The sequence below is a fragment of the Leptinotarsa decemlineata genome, unplaced genomic scaffold (assembly GCF_025532065.1).
Source record: "Leptinotarsa decemlineata unplaced genomic scaffold, Ldec_3_MD MMD2_tig00026345_RagTag_RagTag, whole genome shotgun sequence".
Lineage (NCBI taxonomy): Eukaryota > Metazoa > Arthropoda > Insecta > Coleoptera > Chrysomelidae > Leptinotarsa > Leptinotarsa decemlineata.
Window position 1 is genome coordinate 2,924,068 of NW_027412696.1, and position 27,904 is coordinate 2,951,971.

General features: G+C 34.3%; 1 protein-coding gene across 7 annotated transcripts in view; it reads left to right on the plus strand.

The window, feature by feature from the left end:
* Positions 1-27,904, plus strand: part of LOC111505991 (CUGBP Elav-like family member 1) — a 901,046-nt gene that overhangs the window by 530,633 nt on the left and 342,509 nt on the right. Inside the window, exon 2 of one of the 7 annotated variants that reach the window (XM_074183780.1) lies at positions 5,485-5,531. The exons of the other annotated variants lie outside the window; for them this stretch is intronic. Within the exon in view, the coding sequence (XP_074039881.1) occupies positions 5,494-5,531 (38 nt within the window). The 5' untranslated portion in view covers positions 5,485-5,493. The remainder of the gene's footprint in view (positions 1-5,484; positions 5,532-27,904) is intronic. 7 annotated transcript variants of the gene reach the window in all.

A 27,904-nucleotide genomic window follows, 5' to 3' on the forward strand; every position in this document is an offset into this window, starting at 1 on the left:
AATTCGATATATAATCGAAAGCACGCTACGCTCACTGGATTTTACAAATTTTGAATAACAATGAGGATATCTCGTTATTAGAAGTAAAGATAAGACGAGAGAATAGAGTTCCTCCTTTCGTAGTCAAAACGATATTCTTGTCAATACAAGAGAGAAATGTTATCTCGACTGGTCGATACAAAAGGCATTTTCTTGCCTTGGCCCGACGAGAGGAGACAATCATCTTCTGTCTTTCACTGCATCTTCCACTGTAAGGTTGATGTCCAAGTTGGCAGTAAGAATCTCGTTTATCTCCGATATTCGAGGATTGAGTTCCTTGTCAATCCCATAGATGGCGCTTTCATAAGCGGAGAGATAAGTTTGGACTCTCATTGTTCGAATTTGTGCAAAAATTCAATGAGATAATGATGAAGCAATACCAAAAAGTAGGAACCAAGTTACTGCACAACATTTCGAATGTGGATACTAACAATCAAAACATTGTGATGTACTAATAAACCAACAAATCGTGAATACCCACACGAGTATAGCCTTCTTCCTTTCAGAAATCAAAACTGAAGTCTAGGTAGGATCTGTCCTGTACTGACGAGAAGTAATACTTTGAAACCGCGGTCTGCAGGTGATCTACTTGAATATTTTCAGCATGGTCCTGTTGCCGGATGAATGAGGAACATTTGCGAGACTAACCTCTGTGAGGTATCTTGCATAAATATCTGTCGGATATAATTCAATATCTAACGTTGTATTAGCCGGGAAAGTAGTTGTTTTTCGGCTGACATTCACCAGATCCTCATGTGTAAGTAGTTGGGGGAGGTGGATGTTTCGATACTTCATTTTGAAATACTCATTTCATTCATTCACTTCATTCAAATATAATAATTATCATGCAGGTTACTGGCCTGAATGGCAGTCGTTTGAAAGAATGTTTAGTAAAATGAAATGAAAAATTGTGCTTCACTAGTTCCGATTCCCGTTGTCTAGTTTGATATAATATAATTTGAAATATCTGAGAGAACAAATAATGAAATAGAAATGAAACTGAAAATAACAATTGAATTGGACAATGAATACAATAAAATGATAATAAGCAAAAAATTAGAAATGGAACAATTGCAAATGAAATGAAAATTCAAAAGATTTCACACCAAGTTACTTCACGACGCTTCGATTGTTAGTATCCACAATCGTCTTCGAGTGGTGACTGGATTATTCCTTCTAGAGATGAGTATTTACATGTCATTCGGACGCTGTCACCTATCCCCTCTTCTCTCTCTTTGTTGCGTAGTGTAGTAGGATTCAAACGTTTTTCCGCTTGAATGAAGGTTTTCACGTGTATCTCTACGCTAGCTTAGTCGAATGCGTCGTTGTAGAACATATATGTAGCTTCTTCGAGCTTTCTCTCAAACCAGTGATTATTTCTGTGAGTCATCTCAGCTTGGGACTATTTAACCACCACATAACATCAAGAGCTCCCAAGTAGAAATAATGGTGGACTATTTGACCATATGACCACATTGCTTTTTGGAACCAGATAATAGTTTCATTCGATTGGTTCCGGAGATCTGTTCCGTTTTTCTGTTAACCATCAGCTGTCGCCCCCCTGCGAACGACAACTCTCAAAAGTTGAAACTTGTGCGAGCTAAGGACTAACGAGGTCTTACCTTTTAAGGTCTGATTTCTAACACGGGTTGGATGATAGGAAGTGAAAATCGATCGTTCGACCTTGCGGTTCGAATCAGCGATTCACACAGCGATGTATTGAGTGAGTAGAGCGAACCACCCCCATTAACCCACCAGGCTGCCTTTCCACTCTTTACCTTTTTGCTTCTTCAAAAAGAATTACATCAGTACTTCAGACTTGCGGTCTTTGCCCCAATCGGACATATGAATTGATAAATACATTATACTGTATTGCTCTAGTCTCGTTAATTGATATCAGGAAGAGCCTCAATGACGACGTCAAATTGGTGTGTCTCATATCTTTTAATGTTCAATCAAACGTATCTACCTACGCCTAGTAGCTGGAACAATATGTTAAAAAAAAATTAAAAATGTTAATTGATTCATCACAAAACAAAAACAGACTTTGTTGAAGTCTCAAGTTTTTTCACTGAATTGTGAATCGAGAGGGAATAACTTAATATAGGTATGATTATTTGGTTGAAATATCATCTCAACAAACTTAACAGATTGAATTGGAATGTGAAGCAGTTACTAAGAAAATCATTAACAAATAATTCATATTTTGTTCTTTCATTCTGTTTTTTTCATTTTTTTGAGTTTGTAATGAAACCATTTGATATTTGAATACGGAAATGGTAATTTCAGTCATCGATATTGACCTTGCAGTCCATCAAAAAGTCACTATAACTTCATCCCATAATACGAACGAACTTATGTTGTATCATCAGAGAGTCACAGTAACAAACAGCACCGATCACACTACTCAAATCGATATAATTATACTCCGTCCTGCATTTGAAGATAGCGCTACAGACACGAGGAAACTCACTGTGATGATTTTCACCAGCCAAATCACGTTTGAAGCGTAATTTTTTTTATGTCGAGTACCAGGAACGTGTCGCACATGCATTTTGAGTTTACAAGACCGGATTTTGATGTTTCGACATTAGTTTCGCCAAAGGAAGAGGGTATGAAGGAGTGGGATATGCAAAGGTGGGATATGCAGAAGTGGGATGGCAGAGAAATAGAGAATGAGGAACTAATTGGATCGCGATGACATGGCATATCTGAACGTTTGAGTAGGCGGAAAGAGTGGATATCTCGAAGTTGAATGTATACCGTGTCGTAATTTCTGAAATTTGATCTGTATTCCTCAGTCAAATCGGCAGTGAATCAATAATAGCTGTGAAATCTCAGTTGCTGTGTATTAGAGTATCTAGTGGTTTGGAAGTAGTTAAACCATATTTTTCGATCTAAAGTATGTTTTGTATTCCTGCTCTTGAAAAAGTTAGCGTGAATATTGTCTGAGACATTTATTTATTCTGGTTCCCAGAAGCATTGTTCAATGAAAAAGAAAATATTTATCAGTGTGCCATGTTGAACTTTCCATTAAAGGACTTTCCACTTCACAAGTCTGTATATTAATTTGTCACATTGTGACAATGTGACAATGTATAGTACCTTTTTGGTGCCTTATAATTGTTTTTATATATACTACCACTGATTTGTCACTTTTATGTATGGTAAACTGAAACCATATAATTGTAATAGTGATTAAAGTACAGAAAGAATAAAACTCTGGCACTGCAAGTCTTGTATAGTGAGATCACCAACTAAAAGTACAATAAACAGGAGATGACTGAAAAGCATATAATGGGTTTTTATTTTTAAATGAAATACATATTACGATAATAATCAGGTCGACCGGTCGATTCAACCTATTGATTTTCGATGTGATTCTATTCTCCAAGGATTGGAATTGGGGATTCCAATCTTATTAGACATGGAATTCAATTTAGGAATTGAAGATTCCCATTTTGAATTCTATTCTTATAAGACGAAAATAAAAATTCTCATCATCTGGGATTTTTCGATGGTTACAAAATATCAGCTGACAACCATTTTCCAATTTCAGTTCAGGTGATATTTAAAGTTATATTCTAACCAATATACATATTCTAGACAGAAGTATAACGATATTGGTGGTGAAGTGTTCTTCTTCGGATGAACCGAATGTCGTCCGAAATGATGGAGAAAAACGCAGATTCCATCCAGACCAGTGTGCTAAGATGATTGTTTAAATGTAGTCTAATCAACTAGTGGAAAATGAAGCTCCTAAAACTATGAGCAATGACTCATCCGATTCGAAATGAGCTCCAGAAAAATGTATTTGAAGGATTCAACTGTTTTTTTGTTAGTAACATTAAAACTATGATTACTTGAGGGATGAGACAACACGATTTTCCCATTATTTTTAATTTTAATTTTACGCCGAAACTAGGGATTTGCGCACCCGTTTCACCATAATGGAGACGCCGCTAAAGATCACCAGCGTATCACCAAAAATATTTTTTATAGCAGTGAATATTCATTTGAAGATTTTTAAAATTATATTCCATCCAAAACACTTCAGAGAATAAGGCCCCGATGAAAAAAAAATACTCTCAATTTTCATCACTTTATGCTTTTGGTAATTAACAAATTATTATCGGATCTCTGCTCTCATAAAAGTTGAATAACAGTTCAATTATTGAATTTGAATAAATTTAGCCCCGTGAAGCTCTTCTTACATGAATACTTGAGAAGATCATAGGATGAAAAATGTTTTTTTAATATTGGAAAAGTATCTTCCGTAATAATTGAAGTTTGTCAAAATGAAAAATATCAACATTTCTAAAAAGAATATTGAAGTTATTGAAAATATTAGTTGAAAGACTCTACACCTATTTGGAAAATGTCAAACGTTGTGTTCAATATAGCATGGAATAATTATATTGGAATAACTTCCTGAACATTATCAAGCAAAATAACTCCACACAAAGGTGATATAAGATTAAACAAAAATTCACGTGCACTAACTAAACGTTCTTTAAAATCATTAAATGGGCATTTATGAAAAAGAAATATTTTCAATGATAATGTCACTCTTTTCATTAAGGTAAGCTTTGAAAATCACATTATTAATATCAGATATCTCAAAATTATGACACTATTACTGTCAATGCTTCAATTTTGTAAAAAAAACATAATTTATTTTTTATCTCGAAAACAGATAGAGATAGGTATAGGACATTATCAACAAAAAAGTAATAAAATACCAGAGCGATTCCAAAAATGTATTAATATACGGGGTGTTCCATTAAAAAAATAAAGTTGCTAGGACTTTTTGATAGAAGTGGCAACGCCGTAATGCTGAAAATATTTTAAATCGATAGAACAGGTAAGGAAATGTGGGAGGTGAAATTTTCAGAAAAATCATGCTTTGCGTTTTCTAGAAACGTCTAACCTACCATCGACCGTGAGTCACGCTGTATATCAATCAATGGAATAGAATATATTGAAATGTGAATCTCTGCTTTCGAATCAAATCGATCATTTTGAAAAGAGTACCAAGAATATATGCTGAACAGTAAAATTATAGTTCCTGAGAGTTAGCAGATTTATTGTGTATCATATAAAGATGAATTCCCGTTTCCAGAGTTGAGAATACGGAACTAGTAGCTATTTTCTCCATTTCCAACGACCATCACAATAACATACTTCCTTTTTTTAATCTACTAGACCAATGATCGACATGATATCTTTTTCGTTCATTGAGAATGCACTATCCTAAGGACTCGAAAGTGTAGAACTGCAATCTGACTTAATCCATTCCAAAATTGTTTCTCCGAGAGCAAAAAAAAAACGTACAGCTGAGTATGGGGTACACTTTCAGATAATATACCCTTTACGTTATATATCCTTACCTTTCAAGTATCCAGAGTAATTCTTGAATGTAATGCTTCCGTTTCTTTGTTTCAGGTGAGTGCTATGCCATTTATCATGAACGCCATACAGATATTGCGAGCGTGAGTATGCGGAATGATGGATCCTTATAATTATTAATGGTCCCCTAGAAAAATGTACACCATGCATAAGTGAATAAGAAAAAGGTTTTTTGTGTTGTTTGCTCAAAGACGACATTAAATTTATGACGGAAATAAAAAGTTAATGTTTTTAACGCCCTGGCAACTTCCAAATGGTTTCAAGAACCTCGATATATTGGAATATAACTTTTAGGGGCCATTTTACGACTCGGGATTAAGATATGGTCGAGAAATAATGAACGGAAAACTTCAACGTATTCCAGACTAGTAAACACCTCGTGTTAAAAATTTCCTTTCAGTGGAAAACCACTCCTTCCTATGTATTAAATTGATTGGGTCATAAATATTATCGTCCAACTTTTAATGTACCAATTCATAGTCGATAACTCAAAACACTCCAGTTTGGGGGTATTCCTCCTGATATGAAATGTTTCACATAATCATAAGATCACCTAGTATGGAATATCATTTTTGAATTAACAGAAAATGCGTGCCTACTATTGTGTACTGAGTGATTGAAAACCTGATGTATTCCGATAAACGTGCCAAACAGGAAAAACATATTTTTGCAATCAACCTATGTGCTTTTGGAAGAAATGAATTTTTTCTTTGATTACATCTCTTAAAGTAACTTTTATTCTCGAATGAAAAAAGAAGTAATACCCTACAGAACAACTGTCTGATATCAAATGAAACAGATCCTTTATGAAGTTGTTTGGTTCAGAATGTTTTGGCTTAACCTAAAATAATTTTTGCGAATGTCTCCTCTGTAGTACTCCTGAATATTTTACAGGTTTTGGGTGACATTTACAAATCCCACCCCCCAGCCAGTGATTCCGTATATACAGTATGTAAAAGCCAAATGGAATAAATTCATTATTTCGGTTAAGGTACATATTTAAAAAAACCCTAAACACGTCATATATGAATTATAATTTGACATATTTCTACAAAAAAATGATACCCCTACCTTCAACCCCTGTCGAATGACGGGTACAACACCCAATTTTTTAAATGGAAAGTATAGGCTTGTCATCGCTTTTAAATTTGTTGCAACAATTAAGATAAAATAATTAAAATCATGTGGTTACCAAAATTCGATAAAGTACACTCAAAACTTATTGCAATATACTCAAAACTCATTTTATGTTGAGGTATAAATAATATAAAAGTAAGCAAAAACTATAGCAATGTTCTTTTCAAATGATATCTTTTAAAAAACTAAATAATTTTCGTGGCAACGTTAGTTTAAAACGCCTGTCAACTTGTTTTGTATGATACATTATTTGTCAGTACTTGAATTTATGTTTAAAGTTCGTTAACTTCAAGTCTAAAAAATGGTTAGATTAACGGAAATGCATAAAATAACAGTTTTGCAAATGATTGGTTACAGAGATTGAACCCGAACACAACAGGAAGTAGGTCGCCTATTTCATGGGAAATTTCCTAATTGCCCGTATCTCAAGGAACAATAAACAAAATAGAGATTCGCGGATTCGCGAGCTTGGTGATGTGGGGCAGATACAAAAAGCAGCTGCCAATCCAATGAGTGATGAACTCAAATTTGAGTTTGAGAAAAACCTACATACCTCGATAGTAAACTTATCAAAAGAAAATAAAATGCATCCCTATAAAATGATACCTACTCAGGAGCTCATGAAAGACGATTCTGATTGAAGAACTCATTTTTGTGAGCAAATGATGGACATGTTGGATAACAATGTCATTCAATTTGAAGACGTTATGTTTTTTGATAATTTTACTTTGTTTCTTAACGGTCATGCTAGTCGGCAAATTTGCCGCTACTGATCAACGGAACATCCTCACTGGATGAGAGAGGAACACACTTCAAAATGATGTTCTTCTAAGTTTAGTAAATTTATATCCTGATCCAGGAAACTCTCAATTTCAAGTAAAAACGATATGGTTTCAGCAGGATGGAGCACCTCCACATTACCAAGTTGATGTCCGGCAATACCTCGATAGATACAACATTTCCCAATCGGTGGATAGAGAGGCGAGGATCGATTGAATGGCCAGCGCGATCACCTGATCTTTCATCATAAAATTTATTTTTAAGTTGTAGTGAGCAATGTGTACAAAAAAAAACCTTCAGATTTGAATGACTCAAAAGAACGAATAACGCTTGCGATTAGGTCGGTCACGCCCGATATGTTGAATAATGTTAGAAGATAGTTTTATTCGAAATTAGGATGTTGCCAAGACGATTACGGTGAACATTTCGGACGAACATCTACTTCGTTAACATCCATACTTCTTTTTCGTATTCTACATTTCATTACGTTTTGCATTACATTCATTTTTTGAGTGTATTTTATCGAATTTCGATAACCACATGATTTTAATTTAATTTATCTCAATTGTTGCAATAAACTTGAAAGGAATGACATTTTTGAATAGAAAATGAAGAAACCTTTCAAAATGTATTACAAACCTATACTTCCCATTGAAAAAATTAGGGGTTGTACCTGCCATTCGAAGGGGCTTGAAGGAAGGGGTGGCATTTTTACGTTAAAGAATGTCAAATTATATTTTAAATTCGATGTATTTTTTCAAAATATATACAGTAACCGAAATAATGAATTTATTCCATTTGGCTATTACACACTCTATACAGGGTGTAACTGAATAAGTGTAATACATTTAAGGAAGTGATTCCTCATCGAAAAAAAGATAGGATCTTTCATATAAAATAACTTCATTGGAGCATCCCTTGTTAAGATACAGCCCCTTGAAGGGGGAACATAAAATTCGTATAACAATTTTTTTCACAAGCACTGAATAAGTTACAATATTGAAATCAACCTAACGATTTGTACTACCAAGAAGACACTTAGCCAGTAATTTATTTGGTTTACCCCATGGTTGTAAGGGGTGGAAAACGCAACCCCTAAAATTTATTTTCAATGTAACTTTTTATCTTATTATTTGTTTTCCATTCAAATTTCCGATAGCCCATTTTATTCTAAACAAAAAATGTATCATGGGTTTTTTGCTTAAAATAAACCAGTTCGCAGCAAAAAATTATTTTACGAAAATTTACAGAGATACCTTGAAGGTCAACTATTTCAGTTGTATTGCCAATTGCATATGCAGGAAATTTTCTATGAAGATTCCTGCATTGACGCCTGTCTGATATAATCCAACGCCCTTCGTGGTATTACCCAGGGGAGTAGTTGTTATCTGATAGGCGTCAGTCCACTCAACCTACTGTGTACGTATATTCGAGACTGGTTTGAACGTTTGAAGTTCATTTCTTCAGATTTGTTTACTGCCAGTCTTCAAGCATAGCCCACTGACTAACAAGAAAGTTTTTTTTCCTTATTCAGAGGAATCGGGCAAATTACGGATATGCAGTAGGTCAGTACCTCGCACACTAGATGAAGTGACATTTTGTTGTTCGCTACAACTTAGAAAGAGGAATGAGATATTCTGAAAGAATTCCGATTTTCAATTATGAAATATCATTGACTTTAGGTCGATGATGACCACTATCTTGCACTGATGAGTGGCTAATGAGCCCGAAACCGGTCACAAGTGTGTAGACCTACTGTGTAGGTATATTCGAGACTGGCTTGAATGTTTAAAGTTCATTTCTTTAGATTTGTTTACTGCCAGTCTTCAATCATAGCCCATTGACTGATAAGAAATATTTGGAGAGAACCAAAATATCATGTCGATGACTGTAACTTTTGTAGCGTGAACGTAAACGTTTCAAACACGAAAAATCGAGCTAAATGACAGTACCCAAATACTAGTTGTGTTCAGAGTCTAGTGCAGCGTTCACCTGATCTTTCAGTGCCTAAAATATATCTGAAATCTTAGAACAAGACACTGAACGACCAAGTTCATCATAGAATGATGCTGATTTTGAAGGTATGTCAAATGAGTCGAAGTGTTTCTCCCAAAATGAGTTAGATGATCTTGTAAGAGATTGAAATTTCTCCAAACAAGCTTCAGAATTGTTGACTTCAAGTCTGAAAAAAAAATTTGCTCTCTTCAGGTACTAAGATAACTTTTTATCGTGGTAGAGAAAATGAATTACGACGTTATTTTTCTGACGAAAACTGTATTGCATTTTGTACAGACGTTAAACTTATTGATAAAAATGGGGTTGACACAATACGAACCAAACGACTGGCATTTATTCATTGACAGCTCAAAACGTAGCCTGAAATGTATTCTGTTGCACAAATGAAAAGAATATACTGGGGTGCCTATTGCCGACAGTACAAAGGTGAAAGGAAAATATTGTATCATCCCGCTAGTTTTCGATGAAATTAAATACAATGACCATAAGTAGCAAATTTGTGTTGATTTAAAAAAGGGTAAGTTTTCTCCTCGGTCAACAAACTGGCTACACTAAGTTTTCCTGTTTTATATGTCTTTGGGACAGTAGAGCTGAACAAGAACATTGGGTGAGAAAAAAGTGGCCTTAGAGAGAAAATATGACGCCTTTAAAGCGCAATATGGTTTAGAATATATCAGTAGATCGTGACAAAATTATCCTTTCGCCATTACACATAAAATTGGGTCTCACGAAGCAATTTGTTAAATCATCAGATGAAGATGGGGACTGCTTCTCTTACATTTGCTAAAAATTTCCACAACTCACTACGGAAAAGATTAAAGCCGCAAATTAGGCAACTTACGAAAGATACTCAATTTATAAATTCTATGACTGAGCTAGAACTGAGGACTTGGACAGCTTTCTTCTCTGTGATGCAGAACTTTTTCGGAAACAGTAGATCGGAAAATTATGTTGCGCCTGTAGATGACCTTCTTTTACAATTAGAAAAATTGGGGTGTAATATGAGCATAAAACTCCACTTCCTCCATAGTTATCCGAACAGATTTTCAAAAAATTTAAGAGACAAGAGCGAAGAGCTGGAAGAGCGAATGAATCAAGACTTACGCATTATGAAAGAGTGTTATCAGGGTTTCTGGGATACTAATATGATGTCTGACTATTGTTGGTCTCTGATGCGCCATTATCTCCAGTCTACACATCAGAGAAGAGCTTTAAAGATAAGTTTTTTAGAACTCAACGATTCATTAAACTTGTTTCTGACTGATTACTTGTTTTTTTGTTTCATATCTACATAGCTGAAACTCAGGAACTAGAGCTGATATAAAAATGATACACATATATTTAAAATTAGAATATCATATGTAGTAAGCAACAGCTAAAATTTTATCGGCAACAGATGTAGTGTAAACTAGTGTAATGACTGAAAGTGACATTGATATATATTCAGCCAGTGAGATTCAGTACATCATTAGTGATTTCATCTGGTACAGGCGCTTTGTTACTATTCAATCAACATATTTTTTTCAGTAACTTCAAAAGAGTCGTTTCGTCGAATAACATTGATTGGGAGTTTCTATGATGAATGATTTTTCAATTAGTACTGGTAATCAATTTGATTGCCAAATTATCATAAACCTCCGACTTACATTCGTTTTTTTTTGCAGTCTTCCAACTCTGTATACTCATACCTCTACACTTGAGAAAGGCAGTTTTAGTCAAACAAAGTCTGTGTTGGTAGTATAGACTGATTGTAGTTCTTTTTTAAGGAAGTTCTACCATGATATAGATTTTTATGAAGGAATACGTTTATGATACATTATAATATGATATTTCTTGTCTTCATGTCTTGATATCATTCATGGATACCAACAACAAAATCTGCCAAATTTTATCAAAAAATCAACTATAAAATTAACTATAAAATCATTTCTGCATTTATCAAAGTTAAAGAATCAGTTCTGTTATTAAAATCAAGCTACCAAAAAATATATAGACACTTTTGTTTTATTTCATACCCCACCTGCTTCAACTCTCACCAAATTATCTGTATAAGAAAACACTCTCCGTAAATCAACCTCGGTTATGGTATTAGTTGAGAGAGTCGCCGTTTCATTTATGATTCTAATCAAGCTTACAACTAATCTCATAAGAGCTAACTCATTTCGGGATTGTTTTGACTCCGGATTGAGTAAGTTATTGTTTATGCCGGCTTGTGGTTTTCTCTAAACTACTTATACAACATTTCCGCATTTCCGAAGAAACAATGGGGAATGCTCTGAAATAGTTGAAAGCTGCAGTATTTGGGCCAACTATTAACTTTTGTAAATGAGAACGGTTTTTGTTAGTTGGTGTTAAATTACTGATAATTAAGAATATTGGTGTTGCCATAGTTAAATAAATAACTCATGTCAGTGTCATGAGTCATCCATTATGAATATTCTGCATGGTTTCGTGTTTGTTTGGAGAGTTGAAGCCAGATATATTACGCATCTGTTAAAATATGTTTTTCCGTTAACCAGTTGTCGCACGTCCACGAACGAAAACTCTCAGAAGTTAAAACTTGTGAGAGCTATTGACTTACGAGGTTTCAGCTCTTAATGTGTCAATCCTAGCACGGGTTCGATGATAGGAAGTGAAAATCGATAGTCCGGCCTTGCGATTTGAACCACCGGTTCTCACAGCGGTCGATTGAGTGAGTGGAGCTTACCACCCATGTCAACCCAACCGGCAACAGTTGAGTTCTATGGTCTGGGTTCTATGATCTTCGAGGCTCTACTCAAACAGTTTGAGTAGAGCTTTGAAGAAAATAGCACGACCAGCTGTCGAAAGCGCTCGCATATAATAAATAGGAGTTACAAATCCTTTTGTGATTCCTCTTCCATATTTTCTGTTTCACTATCACTCTCGTCATTCAAACCAATAATGAATTTATTTCCACCATTAATATGGAAGTGTTCAATCTCCATATAGTCTTTTTCAACTAGCATTACTTTTTTAATCCTTTTCTGCCAGTCTTTTTAGGTAATATCAGATACTTCTTCTTTAACTATCTCTATTACCTTCTTATCAAATTTTTTTACGTCTGATGCTTAATTTCAAAGTTTCCCAAATCATCGCGATGGGATTGATAATACAAAAATAGTGGGGAAGTCTCAGTATGGTGTGTCTATACTTTTCAGCAATAATTTCAAGGGCATACACTTTTTGAAATGTTTTTTTCTGTTACACTTCAAGTAGTTGGTTTTTTGTATAGTTATCTTCAAAATACAAATTATTATCCATTAAAAAACTTTGTATTTCATCTTCCCTCGAATTTTTATTCGGTACTCTAATGAGCTGTCGTGAATGATAAGAAGCGATGTCAAGAACTTTTACACTTTTACACACTTTCGTAACTGTGTCGTGAGTTTCATACCAAGTTTCGTCCAAATAGATCAATTGCCGTTGTTCTTGTTGTCTATATTTAGTTATTTGTTCTAAGTATTTGTTACGCAATTCCACTATTCTTCTGCTTTCCGTAACTACTTGACGTTTGTTCATTAATTTAAATCTAAATCCTAGTTTCTTTATCCAATTCTGAAGAGTTTTGTTACAGCAGCTCACGTTATGGCCGTAAGTATTCAATTATTTCTTCCTTATGATATCAGTTGTAGGAATCTCACTGCTTTTGTAACAGTCGTATATTGTTTTTTCAGTGATTCAATAAGATCAACATCTGAAGGTTTTGGTAATCCCGTATCACATCGCGTCTTGCGTTCATGTTTTAGACTATTTTACGTACAGTTGAGAAAGGAATTTCGGTCAAATCTGATGTTGCTTGTAATAGTTTGTTTCCTCGAAACCAAACTTGAGATGTAGATTCTTATATACATTGAAACATACTCTCAGTGTTCCAATATTCAAATGCATCCGAATCTTATTCACTGGTATTTATTTTTCGCATTGTTCGCCATCGCTATTAGAATCACTACACAGGAAAAACTCTGCGTTGTAATCACACTAGTTATTACTATTAGTACTTGCCAAGGACGCCACATCTTAAACAGATAACAAAAATTTTAAGTAATTACTACTGCACCAATATCGAATTTTAACACTCAGATCGCGATCAGTTCCTGAAGTGAACATTGAAAACACGACTCTTCTAATTATCCTCGCATTCTATTCGTCTCCGTAACATGACTTCAAATTTGATTTTATGACTATTCAGTCAATCATAAAACTCGGTTAGTAAAAATTATCGAATACGAACCGCCAATTCTTCAGTCCACGTGGGCTAGTTAGCAGCGACGTTATTTCTCTGTATTGGTTTTTTTGGCCTTCGAGATGCCAACAGCTTTAACTATCCACAATGCAGGTTACTTTGACTATACGTTAGTATTCAAAACAAAGTCGAAGCTAAAATCTAATGAACAAAACGTCGCATTGCCCATTGGTTTATGTCAGATTGTAACAAATATGAAACGTTATCGAAAATTCCTTTGCCTTTTTCATTCGAAATGGAGGCGGCAGAGCCAAAAAACTAAATTCGACAATTCTAGTTTTGGCGAATATTTCAAACACAATCACTGATATTCTTGATCTCAAATGGTAGGTCTTACTGTTTTCGAGGTAGCGAGACATATATACATCCTGTTACTAGAATATGTTATCATTCATTTTCATCAAGTATCGGCGAATTAACTACTGATATCTTCATTAAAATATTTTAAATATTTCGATTGAGATACTGAAGTTCTTACCAATGGTACAATGGCAGTCTATTCTATTCTCAGAACATTTATATTGATAGATTTTCTGAATTTGTTTCAGTTGAATCTACTGCAACCAAGAGTTGCGTTGTCCTAGCCCTTACAGGCTACTTCTGCAATATTATTTTGAAATTAGTCCATCGTCTTGCAGTGTTATCAAATACGGTGCTGAAGAGACGATAAAACATTTTATTTCAATACTCTTTCATATACTATACAGGGTCTTACACGACGAGAGCGTTCTTTAGGAATATATGGAGAACGATTAAAAATAAAAGCTTGAAATTTTGTGGTAGTGAGTTTTATAAAATGGCCTTCTCAACTAAAATATTTTCAACTTCCGATCTCTTTTCGTTATACCAGTAGTTGAGAGCAACTTCCTTATTTCGAAAGGAACTCCCTGAATTTTATTACATTTTTGAATTTCTCAGCACATTTCAGGTTCACTTTTTATAACAATGCCTATACCCAAATTTGTTAGTTTTCGAGATATTAATTTTTTTTCTGAAAAATTTTACAGTTACAGCACCACTCCGAAAAAATCATAACTCATAGACAGTAACAGTTGAAAATGTGAAATTTCAGAGGATCTCACCTCAAGCATCTAGTTATGAACAGGTCCATCGAATTTTTGAAAATAATTTACAGGGTGGTCGAAATTTACACCTAAAACATAACATCGAGAAAACTGATGAAACACAATTTTTTCAAATGGAAACCATATACTATTCTATTATTTTTGGATACTACGAAAAAACAAAGATATCAAATGCCTAAAATACACACCTGGCAAGATATATCCGATTTTGGGAAATATTTGGAATGTTAATCATTCGAAGAAATACCAAACCAAGAAAGCTTTGAAAACAAATGAAGTGACAACAAATATGTCAAAATTCAATGCGATATAATTGAAGTGTATTTCTTAGTTTTCTATTTGTGTGCAAAATGTCTAGTTCGGGGTATTCTAATGAAGGTTTCCTGAATTTAATAATCATTTATGGTAAATGCAATAAGATTATGGACAGAACTTGTCGTGTTTTTGCAGAAAGATTTCCAAATCCACACAGACCCAATTAAAATATTCTGAAAAGACTTCTAAGAAACTGCCGTGATTTCGTATCATTTTCGTCTGTCATCAAGAAAAAAAACCACTCGTAAACAATGAGGACATCGAAATTGTAGTTTTGGCCTACTTCACAACCTATCCAGAAAATTCGATAAAAGACGCAGAAAATTCAATTTCATGTTCGTCAATAAACCGGATTTCAATCAAACATAAGTGCCGTTCCATTAAATATCACCAGGTTCAAAATCTGAAACCTCATGACATACCTGCACGAGTGGAATTCTGCGAAAAGTTTCTTATCAAGATACAGGAGGACCCTGAGTTCATGAAGAACACGATATGGACAGATGAAGCCAAATTTGCCAAGAATGGGCAGTAGAAAATCCAAAGCTCGTTCGCCAGCTCAATTTCCAGGATTCATGGAGTTTCAATGTTTTCTGCGCTATAAAGAAAGACCAAATTTTATGTCAATATCTTTATGGAGAGAATTTGAATAGCGATAGATATTCGCATATAATTAGAAATGTGGTTGGCGAATCCATAAAGCATGTTTCTGAACAATACCGTTTCAAGTTATGGTATCAGATAGATGGAAACCCTGCCCATAGTACTGATACCGTTGCTGGGTTGTTGAATGGCATGTTCGAAGATCAGTGGCTTTGCTACAATGGGCCATTTAAATTTCCTCCTCGCTCTCCATACCTGACGCCACTGGACTTCTTCATCTGGGGATATATCAAAGAAAAGGTTTATGCGGATCCTGTGAGTGATAAAGATGACATGAAACGAAGGTTTCTGAGAGCTTTCAATAATTTGATTCCTGACTCCATACAGAAAGCTACAAATAGTGGTATGCAAATATGAATATATTCTTATTCAGAACAAAACAGCAACGTATTTGAACATCTGTTGAAATAAACCACAATATTATTTGAATTTAAATAAATTGAGTTAAAATCTAAAATTAAAGTAAAATCTAAACTTAAAAAATATAAACAAAATAAAATTACTGTATTCGATATCAATAAACTAAAATATATCAGTTCATTTGTTTTCAAAGCTTTCTTGGTTTGGTATTGCTTCGAATGATTTACATTTCAAATATTTCCCAAAATCGGATATATCTTGCCAGAGGTATATTTTAGGAATAGGATATTCTTCACGAATTTGCTAACTTTTTTTTCGTAGTATCCAAAAGTAATTGAATAGTGTATGGTTTCCATTTGAAAAAATCGTGTTTCATCAGTTTTCGCGATGTTATGATTCAAGGTGGAAATTTCGACCACCCTGTAAATTATTTTCTAAAATTCGATGGACCTGTTCTTGACTTGATGCTTAAGGTGTGATTCAGTGAAATTTCACATTTTCAACTAATACTGTCTATGAGTTATGATTTTTTCGGAGTGGTGCTGTAACTGTCAAATATTTCAGAAAAAAATTAATATCTCGAAAACTAACAAATTTTGGTATAGGCATTGTCATGCAAAATGAGCCTAAAATGTGCTGAATAATTTAAAATTGTAATAAAATACAGGGTGTTCCTTTTGAAATAAGGAAGTCGCCCTCAACTTCCGGTAAAACGGAATGAGACCGTGAGTTGAAAATATTTTAGTTGAGGATGGCATTTTCTAAAACCCACTACCACAAAATTTCAAGTTTTCATTTTGAATCGTTCTCTATATATTACTAATGAACTCTCGTTGTGAAGGAACCTGTATTGTGTTACGTTTCTATGAATGATATGTGTTCCAATTTCATAACTAATATTTGGAAATTGAAAAATTAATTTTCGTGTGATTCAATTTTCATATGAAAATAATTGTTTCAGAAGGACTTTTTGTCTTTCATATGATTCAATGTTCATTTAAGAGTAGTTGTTTCAACATGGTTTTTTTCTTTCAGTTCGTATCTAAATGAAACTGTGCGTGATCTACATATTTTGGTAGATGGTTTATATTATAGTTATTTAATATTTACTTTTCTATGGAAGTTTTCTACATTTTTATCGATAATGGAGAAGCAGAAAGTCGAATAAGGTTTTTTCCCAATAAGTAAATCTAATTGGAGTATCATAATTCCACTTTTTATATTCTGCAATAACTGCATAATCGCTTCGATATACTCATTTCGAAACTATATCAACATGATATCAGATGAACAGTGAATGAATACTTGCTCTCGAAATCATTTCTCGAAGATTTATGGTAGCACAAACCTGTTAGGAAAATTAATAGTTCAACTATGAATTGTCAATATATTTGACAACTACCCAAAATACCGGAAAATACCCACTTCATGGACGCTTTTTCTTTGAGACAATAGCATTTTTCCGGTATAGCCCGAAAGGAAAGTATTTCTCGGACTAGGCCGGAAAGAATCACATCGTTCACAATGTTCGGAGTTTTGTTCAGGTTGCTGAAAAAAATCGTATACGCAACACGTCCGGAAATAGTTTTTTTTGGACTTGTAGACTTCCAAGAGTTGTTCTAGAATTTTGTCTTCTTGTTATAAAAACAGCATTGTCTGGACGTAACAGTGATATATACCGTTTGAGGTAATGACGTAATATCTATTATAAGATTGTTGTAACACAATGAACAAATTGATTTATGAAATGGTCAAACATATCATATTCGAAATTTGACAAATTAAATAATGGCAAGGAAGACCTTCACTTCACTTCTTTTATACGAGTAAACTCTCCTACTTTCGAAGTTGTTCTGTCATTCAGATAATATCTATAGTGGCAACCTCTTTGTGTCTCTCACGTTCTTCCATATTCCCATACTTGTCCTTCTTATCTTGGACAGACACTATAAGTATATAATATACAGTGTGTTACTTGATATTTTGGAAACTACTGTGATATATATTAATCTAGCTTCTGACGTGTGATGAATTTGATGAAATTACTCTTTCAATATACAGTGTGTCCAAGATAAAGATCCTAAACATGGGAATCTCAGTACCCGTTGGAGATACAGCTTAGGTTAAATTAGGAAAAAGTTGTGTTCTTTAAAGCTCATTTACATGCCGTTTAGAAACTTGAAGAATTTTCATGGCTGTCTGAGATATTTGGGAAAAACGAGATTTTGACAATATCAATTTTATTTTTTTCTGACTTTATTTGAAAAGATATCAAAAAACGAATAACACTTTTTCATTGGCACTTTCAAGGTACTACACGATGGTATTTTTAGTTTTCATATCCGACGTTTCGTTTTCAAAAAACCATCATCAACTTTATTTTTTTAAATAGCCCGAAAAAAAAGTACACCCTGTATCTGATTCCATTTTTTATTACGAATTCAACGATGTAACACATGCCATTGTTTTCTTTTTAGTTTAAGGGAAAATTGCATTTTTTCTATTTTTAAAATGTATTTTCAAGTAGGTTAATAATGATTTTTTTAAAGTAATGAAAACAACAAAGAAATTATCTCATTTTTTATTTAATTCAAAGGAGGTGTTCAAACAGGTTTCCGTTATTTTCCAAACATAAGTATGATCTTCTAACTGTAGAACTTAAAACATCACGTAACATCTCTGGTGTAATACTGTTAAATGCGACAGTTACACATTCTCGTAACTGCTGTTCAGTTTCAAAAGAATGTTGGTAAACCCGGTTTTTAACAAAACCCCATATGAAGAAGTCCAGAGGAGTTAATTCAGGGGATCGCGCTGGCCAAGACACTTCACTAAAGGTTCCAATCCACCTTCCAGGAAATCGCTGCGAAAGATACTCTCGAACTTGTCTAGAATTATGTGCAGGAGCACCGTCTTGTTGAAACCAACAGTTATTGACCTGTGCCAGAAGTAAATTATCTAAACAGTCTTCTACATAGTTTTGCAATAAATTATGGTATCGTTCGGCGGTCAAAGAATTATAGGAAAAAAACGGACCTAGTATTTTAGTTCCTAAAATTGCACACCATATTAAACCCAAAACGTTCTTGATGTCTTGATATTTTCTTAACACGCGGATTTTGCTGAGCCCAGTAATGCGTATTGCGGCGGTTGAAGATACCATTATTAGTGACCATACTTTCGTCGGACCATATTATTTTTGAAGGGAAATTATAATCTTCTTCACACGCGCGTGTATACCATTCGCAAAAATTTCGGCGCCGTTCGAAATCCCCTGGTTTAAGTCCTTGGCAAATCCTAAATTTATAGGGGTGATATCTATTTTTACGCAAAATAAATTGAGCTGTGGATTTGGCTACTCCTACATTATTTTCGATTTGCCTAGTTGATATTTCAGGGTTCTCAACAACTGCTTGTAAAACATTATTTTGGGCTTCTTCTGAAGATTCCTTTTTTCGAGATAAAACAGGCTTTTTAAATGAACCATATTCTTTTAAATTTCGAGCCAGCTCTAAGAAAATGAACTTACATGGCTGCTTTCTTTCTGGATATGTATTAAAATACATTGCTGCTGTATTTACAGTATTTTTGTGGCACAAAATATAGCACGTTAGCATGTCAAACTTTTCTTCATGGCTATAATGCTCACCCGGCATATTCGACGATAATAACACAATATTATCTATTCAACAATAAACAATAATAACGACAACAGTAACAACAACTCTAAAAACAACAACTCGACAAACAGGCTAGCAACAACGAAAATTACTATTCAATCGTGTAATTAAATAATATTTGACAGGATCGGTGACAGGTATTTACGTCAAAGCATTTGTTTGCAACGCCTACTTAAAGATTTTTTTAAAAATAGAAATAAATGTAATTTTCCTTTAAACTAAAAAGAAAACAATGGCATGTGATACATCTTTGAATTCGTAATAAAAAATGGAATCAGATACAGGGTGTACTTTTGTTTCGGGTCATATAAAAAAATAAAGTTGATGATGGTTTTTTGAAAACGAAACGTCGGATATAAAATCTAAAAATACCATCGTATAGTACCTTAAAAGTGCCAATGAAAAAGTGTTATTCGTTTTTTGATATCTTTAAATTGATATTGTCAAATTCTGGTTTTTCCCAAATATCTCAGCAGGCCATGAAAATTCTTCAAGTTTCTAAACGGCATGTAAATAAACTTTAAAGAACACAACTTTTTCCTAAGCTGTATCTCCAACAGGTACTGAGATTCCCATGGTTAGGATCCTTATCTTGGACACACTGTATATAGAACCTGCTAAAAAACTTTTCTTGGAGCATATGAAATGGTATCTTGGCAACACGTTCAAAGTTCAGTATCAAGTTGAATATTATCTTACAGTGAACAACAAAAACATTCATTTCAGTTACAGTATGTTCCGGATTACGGAAATCGTTTTCTTATCTTCTGCAGTTTAGCATAATATCGTCAGCTTGTTAATTAGGCAGGTGGATGCAGAAGTGAGTTTTCCAAGATCCATTCAGATACCGCTTTTAAGAGAAATCATTACATTTGAAAACTATACTTCCATTTTCTCTCATCACGATTATTAGGGAAAATTGATGAAGGGAGAGAAAACTTTTCACATATAGTCAGTGGGCATACTTGAAGACTGGCTATAAATCAAATCATCTAAAAGAACAATTCGTTCAGGCCAGTCTCAACTCCCTACACAGTAGGTTAATGGACTGACACCTATCAGAAAACAACTACTCCTCTGGCGAACACCACAAAGGACGTTGAATTATATCCGACAGGTGTCAGTGCAGGATTCTTCACAGAAGTTATTCCTAGTTCGAGGATTGATACTCCGAAGGAATTTGATTTTCAATTTTCGGAAATCATCGACTTCATGTTGATGATATACACTACCTTGCACTGATGAGTGGCCAAACAGCCCGAAACCGGTCTGCAAGTGTGTTCCAATAATTGAAAATTATTGCAGCAGTTGTATCGCCAACAGCATATGCAGGAATAACTTCTATGAAGAATCCTGCACTGACGCCTGTCGGATATAATTCAACGCCCTTTGTGGTATTATCCAGGGAAGTAGTTGTTTTCTAATAGGTGTCAGTCCATTAACCTACTGTGTAGGGAGTTGTGGAACTTTCCACAATTTATTTGAAAAAAGCAAGTATCTCACATTCATAAGCTACGCACCCGTACTACTGATGTTATGTTGAAAAATTATAGTTTCAACATCATGCAAAAACTAGAAATATCATCAATGACAATCATGAAATACCTGGCGATTGTCATTGATTGCCTTCTTTCATTAGACTACCAGATGAAACAATTGGGACATATGACTCATAAATTGATCAAATATAAAAAATATTTTGATGATCCACCACTCCATTTCATATACTCCTTCCAGTTCATATACATATATTGATTTACGAAAGCTGTGTTGTAGACAACGCTGTATCTGATCATAAATCAATACTTTTCGATTTTGGTTTGGAAATTAAATCTGAAAGGTATGTTGGACAATTAAAACGTTCTTATAATGATAATGCAATTGATAAATTTGTCACTGAAATTGGACTTGAAGAATGGAATGAACTCTACAATTTTACAGAAGTCAACCAAGCCTTCCAATATTTTTTGGGATATATTCATATTATTTTGAAATCAATTTCCCTAAGAGGTACCAAAAAAGTAAAACAATTGAAAATCGTTGGGTTTCCTATGAAGTGAAGCTCTCCAGTCAAAACTTGAGAGACCTGCATAAAATTAAAACTGAATATCCAGATTTACCAGGGTTCTACATTAAAGAAAAGCAAAAGCACTACCGTCTTATTGAGGATGCAAAAAAAAATATTTTCAGGATAAAATTGATGTATCTGACAACCCATCAAGAATAATTTGGCAAGTTATCTCTGAGCTTTCAAATAAAACTAAAAATATTCAAAATGATGTTTCCATCAAAGTGAATGACTCTATTATCACGGAACCAAAGGCAGTTGCAAATTTATTTAATAATTATTTCATTAATGCACCAAAATATATTCTTGATAAAATAGATAATAATGGCCCAAACTTTGATATTTATCTCTCAGAAAGTAAGAACAATCCCTGGTTCATTTTTTCTAACACCTTTTGTTGAAGTAGAACTCTATGAGTTACTGCGACGAAAACTCAAAAATAAATGTTCTTCGGGTAATGATGAAATACCAATGTTTCTCCTGAAAAAAATATTTATGAAAAAAGATAAACTTTCACTAAGCAACTACAGGCAAGTTACAGTCCCCTCTAGTTTCTCAAAAATATTTGAATATGCTTTTCTTGAAAGACTTCTTCAATTTTGTTACTATCATAATATTTTCTCTATGCTCTCTATGCTCTGTTTTCTTTCAGCATGGTTTTCTACAACTGCGGTCCATAGTTATTATAACGAGTTAGTTCAGAATATTGAGGCGGGCGAATGTCCTGTTGGGAACTTTTGTGATCTCAGCAGGGCCTTCGACTGCGTAAATCATTCTATTCTGCTCTCAAATCTGTATACTTATGGAATTAGAGGATTACCATTGGACTGGATATCAGATTTTCTTACTTTCAGGAAACAATATGTCACTGTTGACACTGAAAGTTCTGAAATCCGAGGTATTGATCTGGGTGTACCACAAGGTTCAATTTTGGGACCAGTACCATTTATATTCTACATAAATGACTTGGATCGCCTATCAGTACCAGCATCATTTACTTCATATGCTGATGACACGTCAGTTCTTATCTCGGATAAATCAGATATACTATTGACGGAAAAATGCCAAGAAGTATTTCAACAATTGCATGGTTGGTACTCTGCTAATCATTTATTCCTCAATATTGAGAAAACAAATTCTATGAGGTTCCACCTTCATCAAAAAAGATGTGAGGATATTGAGTTTGGATTCAATAACACACATATTTCCACAAAGAATAATTCGATCTCCTTCCTAGGCTTTCATTTAGATCAACATTCAAACCGAGAGGATCACTGTCGCATTCTAGTATCTAAAATGAACTCAATATCATACCAATTCAGAACTACTAGGGAAGTTCTGCATATGAATCAACTCATTTCTTTATATTACGCCCAATTCGATAGTCGATTGCGGTATGGTATCTGTTTGTCTATATAGTATTGAAGAATATTTGTATCTGTAAATATTTGTATGGTGCTTTAATTTTTACTTATATCTTCAATATTTGTATGTTGCTATAAGTGATTAGACATAAGTATATTCTGACTATTCCTATACAATGTAAATTGTCGATTGGAAAATAAAGAATTGAATTGAATTGAAGTGCCAAAAACCGAACTAGGTTCGTTAATGCTCGCAATAGCTGCAAAATTAGGATAAATGGAAGCAAAGTACTTCACAATCAGAGAATTATGAATAAACTGCTTGCCAATCTCAACTGGTCCAGGACCTTCTGGTCGGTAGCTTGAGTTATTAATCAGAACTTCACTTTTAACAAAATCGGATAGTTCAATTGCAACAACAGCCAATGAAAAAGCAAATCTACTAGCGGAACAAGTTGCGTCCCGCTCCACAGTCCATTTTCTGGGAAAGGCACCACCCACTATTCCCTCACTAGAATCCACAATGCCGGAAATTACTTTTCGACAGCGTCTAGTCAGGCGAATTTTGAAACAACTCAATATCAAAAAGACATCTGGTCCTGATAAAGTGCCCGTCATCGTAATTGAAAAGTGCGCTAATTAACTCGCACCAGTATTTTGCATACTTTTCAACCTGTCTTTCAAGAAAGAGGTTTTTCCTTCTTAGTGGAAGATTGCTCGCGTTCAGCATATTCCCAAAAAAACGCAAGAAAACTCTTCCAAAATGAATAGTCGCTTTGCTATCAGTGATATCAAAAATCATGGAGAAAGCCGTAACCACCATATTCTCAAATATTTGGAAGGCTTCAACAACTTGAGCGACCATCAATATGGCTTTCGGAAACAAAGATCAACAGGCAATCTTCTATCGTATGTCACCCATATTTGGAATAAGGTAATCGAGAAATATAGAGAGTCGAGAGTTGTTGCGCTTGATATTTCTAATGAGGCATGCGGTTTTGCTGGCCAAACTTCGATAGCTATGGCTTGTCGGATCATTTTTGTGTATACTCTGAAAAAACGTTCCCTGCAAGTGACCGTCAATGGATATATCTCGAATACTTTCACTATCAACGCTGGTATTCCTCAGGAATCCATATTGTCTCCAACCCTCTTTTTATTGTATATCAACGACTTTTCGAAAAAAAAATTCAATATATTGCTTTGCTGACGACAGCACATTTGTCTCGTCATTACATTTGGATTCCAGGTTGCGGATGCACATCTTCACTGGCAGCAGGAGGTTGAATATCTCAATGAAGATCAAGAAGTAATTTCGAATTGGGGTGATAGTAACCAGGTTCAATTCAATGCCACAAAAACCCAGGCATCGGTTTTCTCCTAATCTTATACGATACTATCAGGACAGACAATTCCGCTTTCTGCTTCAATAAGTTTGTTGAGAGTTAAAATGGACATCAATATGTTTTGGCACAATCATGTAGATGGAGTTGCAAAGGCTGCTTCTCAACACTGTTTCGAACCAAAAAAATGTACACAACCAGCAACTTATGATGCTTCATAAAGCCCAATTCAGATCTTCTTTGAGAAATTGTTCTCATGTGTGAAGCTTCGCTCCTAAAAATACCCTGAAACTGCTGAATTCCATCCAGAAAAGAGCTATACGCCGGATTGGAGACACAAACATCACTTGCAACCTTGATAGTCTGGAAAATCGAAGAAAGGTTGCAGTATTGTCTCTCTTTCCTAGATACTTTTACGGAAGGTGTTCAAGTGAATTGGCACAGCTCATTCCACCAAGAGCAGTACATATCAGAAATACACGACTGAATCTGGCTGCTCATTGTTTTGAGATATGACACACTACATCTCGAACTTCTGAATTCGAGAACTCTTCCATTTGAAGAATCGCGTGGAATAAACTTTCTGATAACGTTTTTGCAAATGAATTTATTTTCCAGCGATTCAAATCCAACGTTAATCACTACTTTCGCACAGGCACTGCTCTACGAGCGCTTTGAGGATTGTTGCTGTAGTGCTCGTGTTTTGTATTCATAAAAAAGTTAGTTCTCACATTCATATCAGCAACATGACTCAAATGGTAATTATCTATAAAATTATGATTGTTCAACAGAATATGTAACAGAATAAACAATGTAGTATTATTGAATCATTTGACATAAATATGAGTGGTAAACGATTACTTTTCCGTGGTGCTATCTACCATCTATCTGGCATGTTATGTAAAAAAAATATTTTGTTCTCATACCATTGAGAATTTTCGTCAGTAAATGGACCCCAAAGACAAAGAATTCCTGCATTAAATTTCTTCTGAATAGTTAGCTTTTGTTATTTTGAATTTTCGCCTTATCACAGTTCCCATATTCAAATCTGAACTCATTATATTTTATATCTGCCACATTTTCCTTTCGTTATCTGCCTAACGGTCTTCTTCATTACCTGTCGCACTTTATATTTTCTGACCCGACTAAAAATATGTTCCAGGAAGAGGAAAACTCCAACGAAACATTCAAAGTTTGTAAAGGCCTAGAGCGGATAGTAACTGACAGAAAGTTACGACTGAGAACCTAGCTTTCGTCGCCTCACCCGGAATTTTCATGAAACGCCTATAGTGATAGGGATCTCTTCAGATTGATTATAATTCTGGTGCAAAAAGTATTCATATTGAGGTGAAAGTGAATGATACCATTGAAAATAAAATTTAAAAGTTATTGATCATACACTACAAAAATTCAGACTAGGCGTAAAGTAGACATTCAATCAGATTTGGTTTGATGGTGGTTGACAATGTTTCATAGGGAATTTCATTAGTGATATGATATAAAATGATTTGAAATCCCTGAAAGAATCAATAAAATTTAAAATAATAGCTAAATATAACATATATATTAGGCAAAAAACCCTGAACTGAAATTACGATGAAGTAAATACAAGCGACAATGAAAAATTACCAAGAAATTTAAAAAAAATAAAAAATTAAAGCTTTCAAGCCAAGTCACTTCACGACGTTTCGATCGTTAGTATCCACAATCGTCTTCGGGTGATGACTGGACTGATTCCTCTGTGAGATGACTATTAAAAGGCCATTCGAGTGCTTTCACCTATCTCTTCTTTCCTCTATCCGCTTCACCGCATCATAATCAAGCGGAAAACTGCCAACTCCCGTCAAACTGTCACCTCCCACCCAAATATCAAGATCACCATCGGAGTTGACTCAGGATGTATAAACCTCTGAGGAAGCTAGCCACTCGCACAAGTGAGGAATTCCAAAAATTCACCGCCTTCGAGCTTGGAAAATAATGACACTGAACAAGATATCACTATGAATATAAAATGACATAGCAATCAAGATAACGGACTAATTTTTATGCACCTCCACGACATGTGTATTCAATAAAATGATTCGCTGGAAAACTATGGAAAATAACAACCAAATTCTGAATCCAAAATGGTGGACCACCTAAAATGGCGAAATATAAAATGATGTTACTTTAAATTCTGTAGGGTGGATCGTCCAAGATGGCGGACTAGTTTGTTTATGCAACCCCATAATATTAATATTGAATGAAAGAGTATGCTGAAAAGGATTCGAAAAATGAAACGACGTTATTCCAAATGCAATATACCCCAGACTCTCAAAAGATGGTTTTTTATTTGAATTGAAGGGGTTTCATTTTTAGGAGTGATTAATTTTTGGGAAAGAAAGTTTTCTGGCTTTCTATTACTTCATCTTGATACCAAGAAAATATGGGAATCTTCCAAAGAAAGGAAGAAAGCAATCAATTTGAAAATAAGTAACTCTATACATGGATGTGTATACATGTTGCTTCTTTGCATGATCTACACATCCATGTATATAGTTACTTATTTCAAAATTGATTACTCCCTTCCTTTCTTTAGAAGATTTCCATATTTTTTTGTATCAAGATGGAGTAGTAGGAAGCCAAAAAACTTTCTTTCCCAAATGGTGTTTTATGTTCTTTCATGTGCCCCCATTCAAATGAAAAAATCAAAGTGTCGAAAAAACGAGATGACTATAGTCATCTCGTTTTTCAAAAAGTTATAGTTCCAAACTATGTGTAAGTACCGACCACCATGCAACGATGATGCATTAAATGAAATGAACAAACTAGGTAATGAGTCCAGCGATAATTAAAAACCAAATTTTCAATGAAACATTTCTAGAAATGAGCTCTCATTAACATGTTCTCAAATGAAGAAAGTTTTATTGAATTAATTCAAACCATTTATATTCTACATTACACAGTTCATGTGATATTTAAGCTTGACATCAAATTCATTTGTTCAGAAAAATAACAAGACAATATGTCACTCGATCTTGGGATAAATGTTCCTGAGGAAAATAATGAATACTTTTATATGAAATAATGAAATGTCGCGATACTCTTTTGCTCGAGTTCGATTATTTGTCATCGGAATAACGTCACAAACAGTACAAACAGATTTTGTTTGAACTTCAGAACGCCTACATTGACTGCTTCATAATATTGTCTCCTATAAATATTTTAATTTCTGGACTAACAACTAGAAGGCCTCTTTTATGCAACAGAGCTCACATCAACTTATTATTTGAAGCTCCAGAAAATGTTATGTTCACAAATTATAACGAAATATACGACCATTGTGACATTTTCACTTATAATATTATATAACAGATAATTTCTTTTTTCGAATATATACTT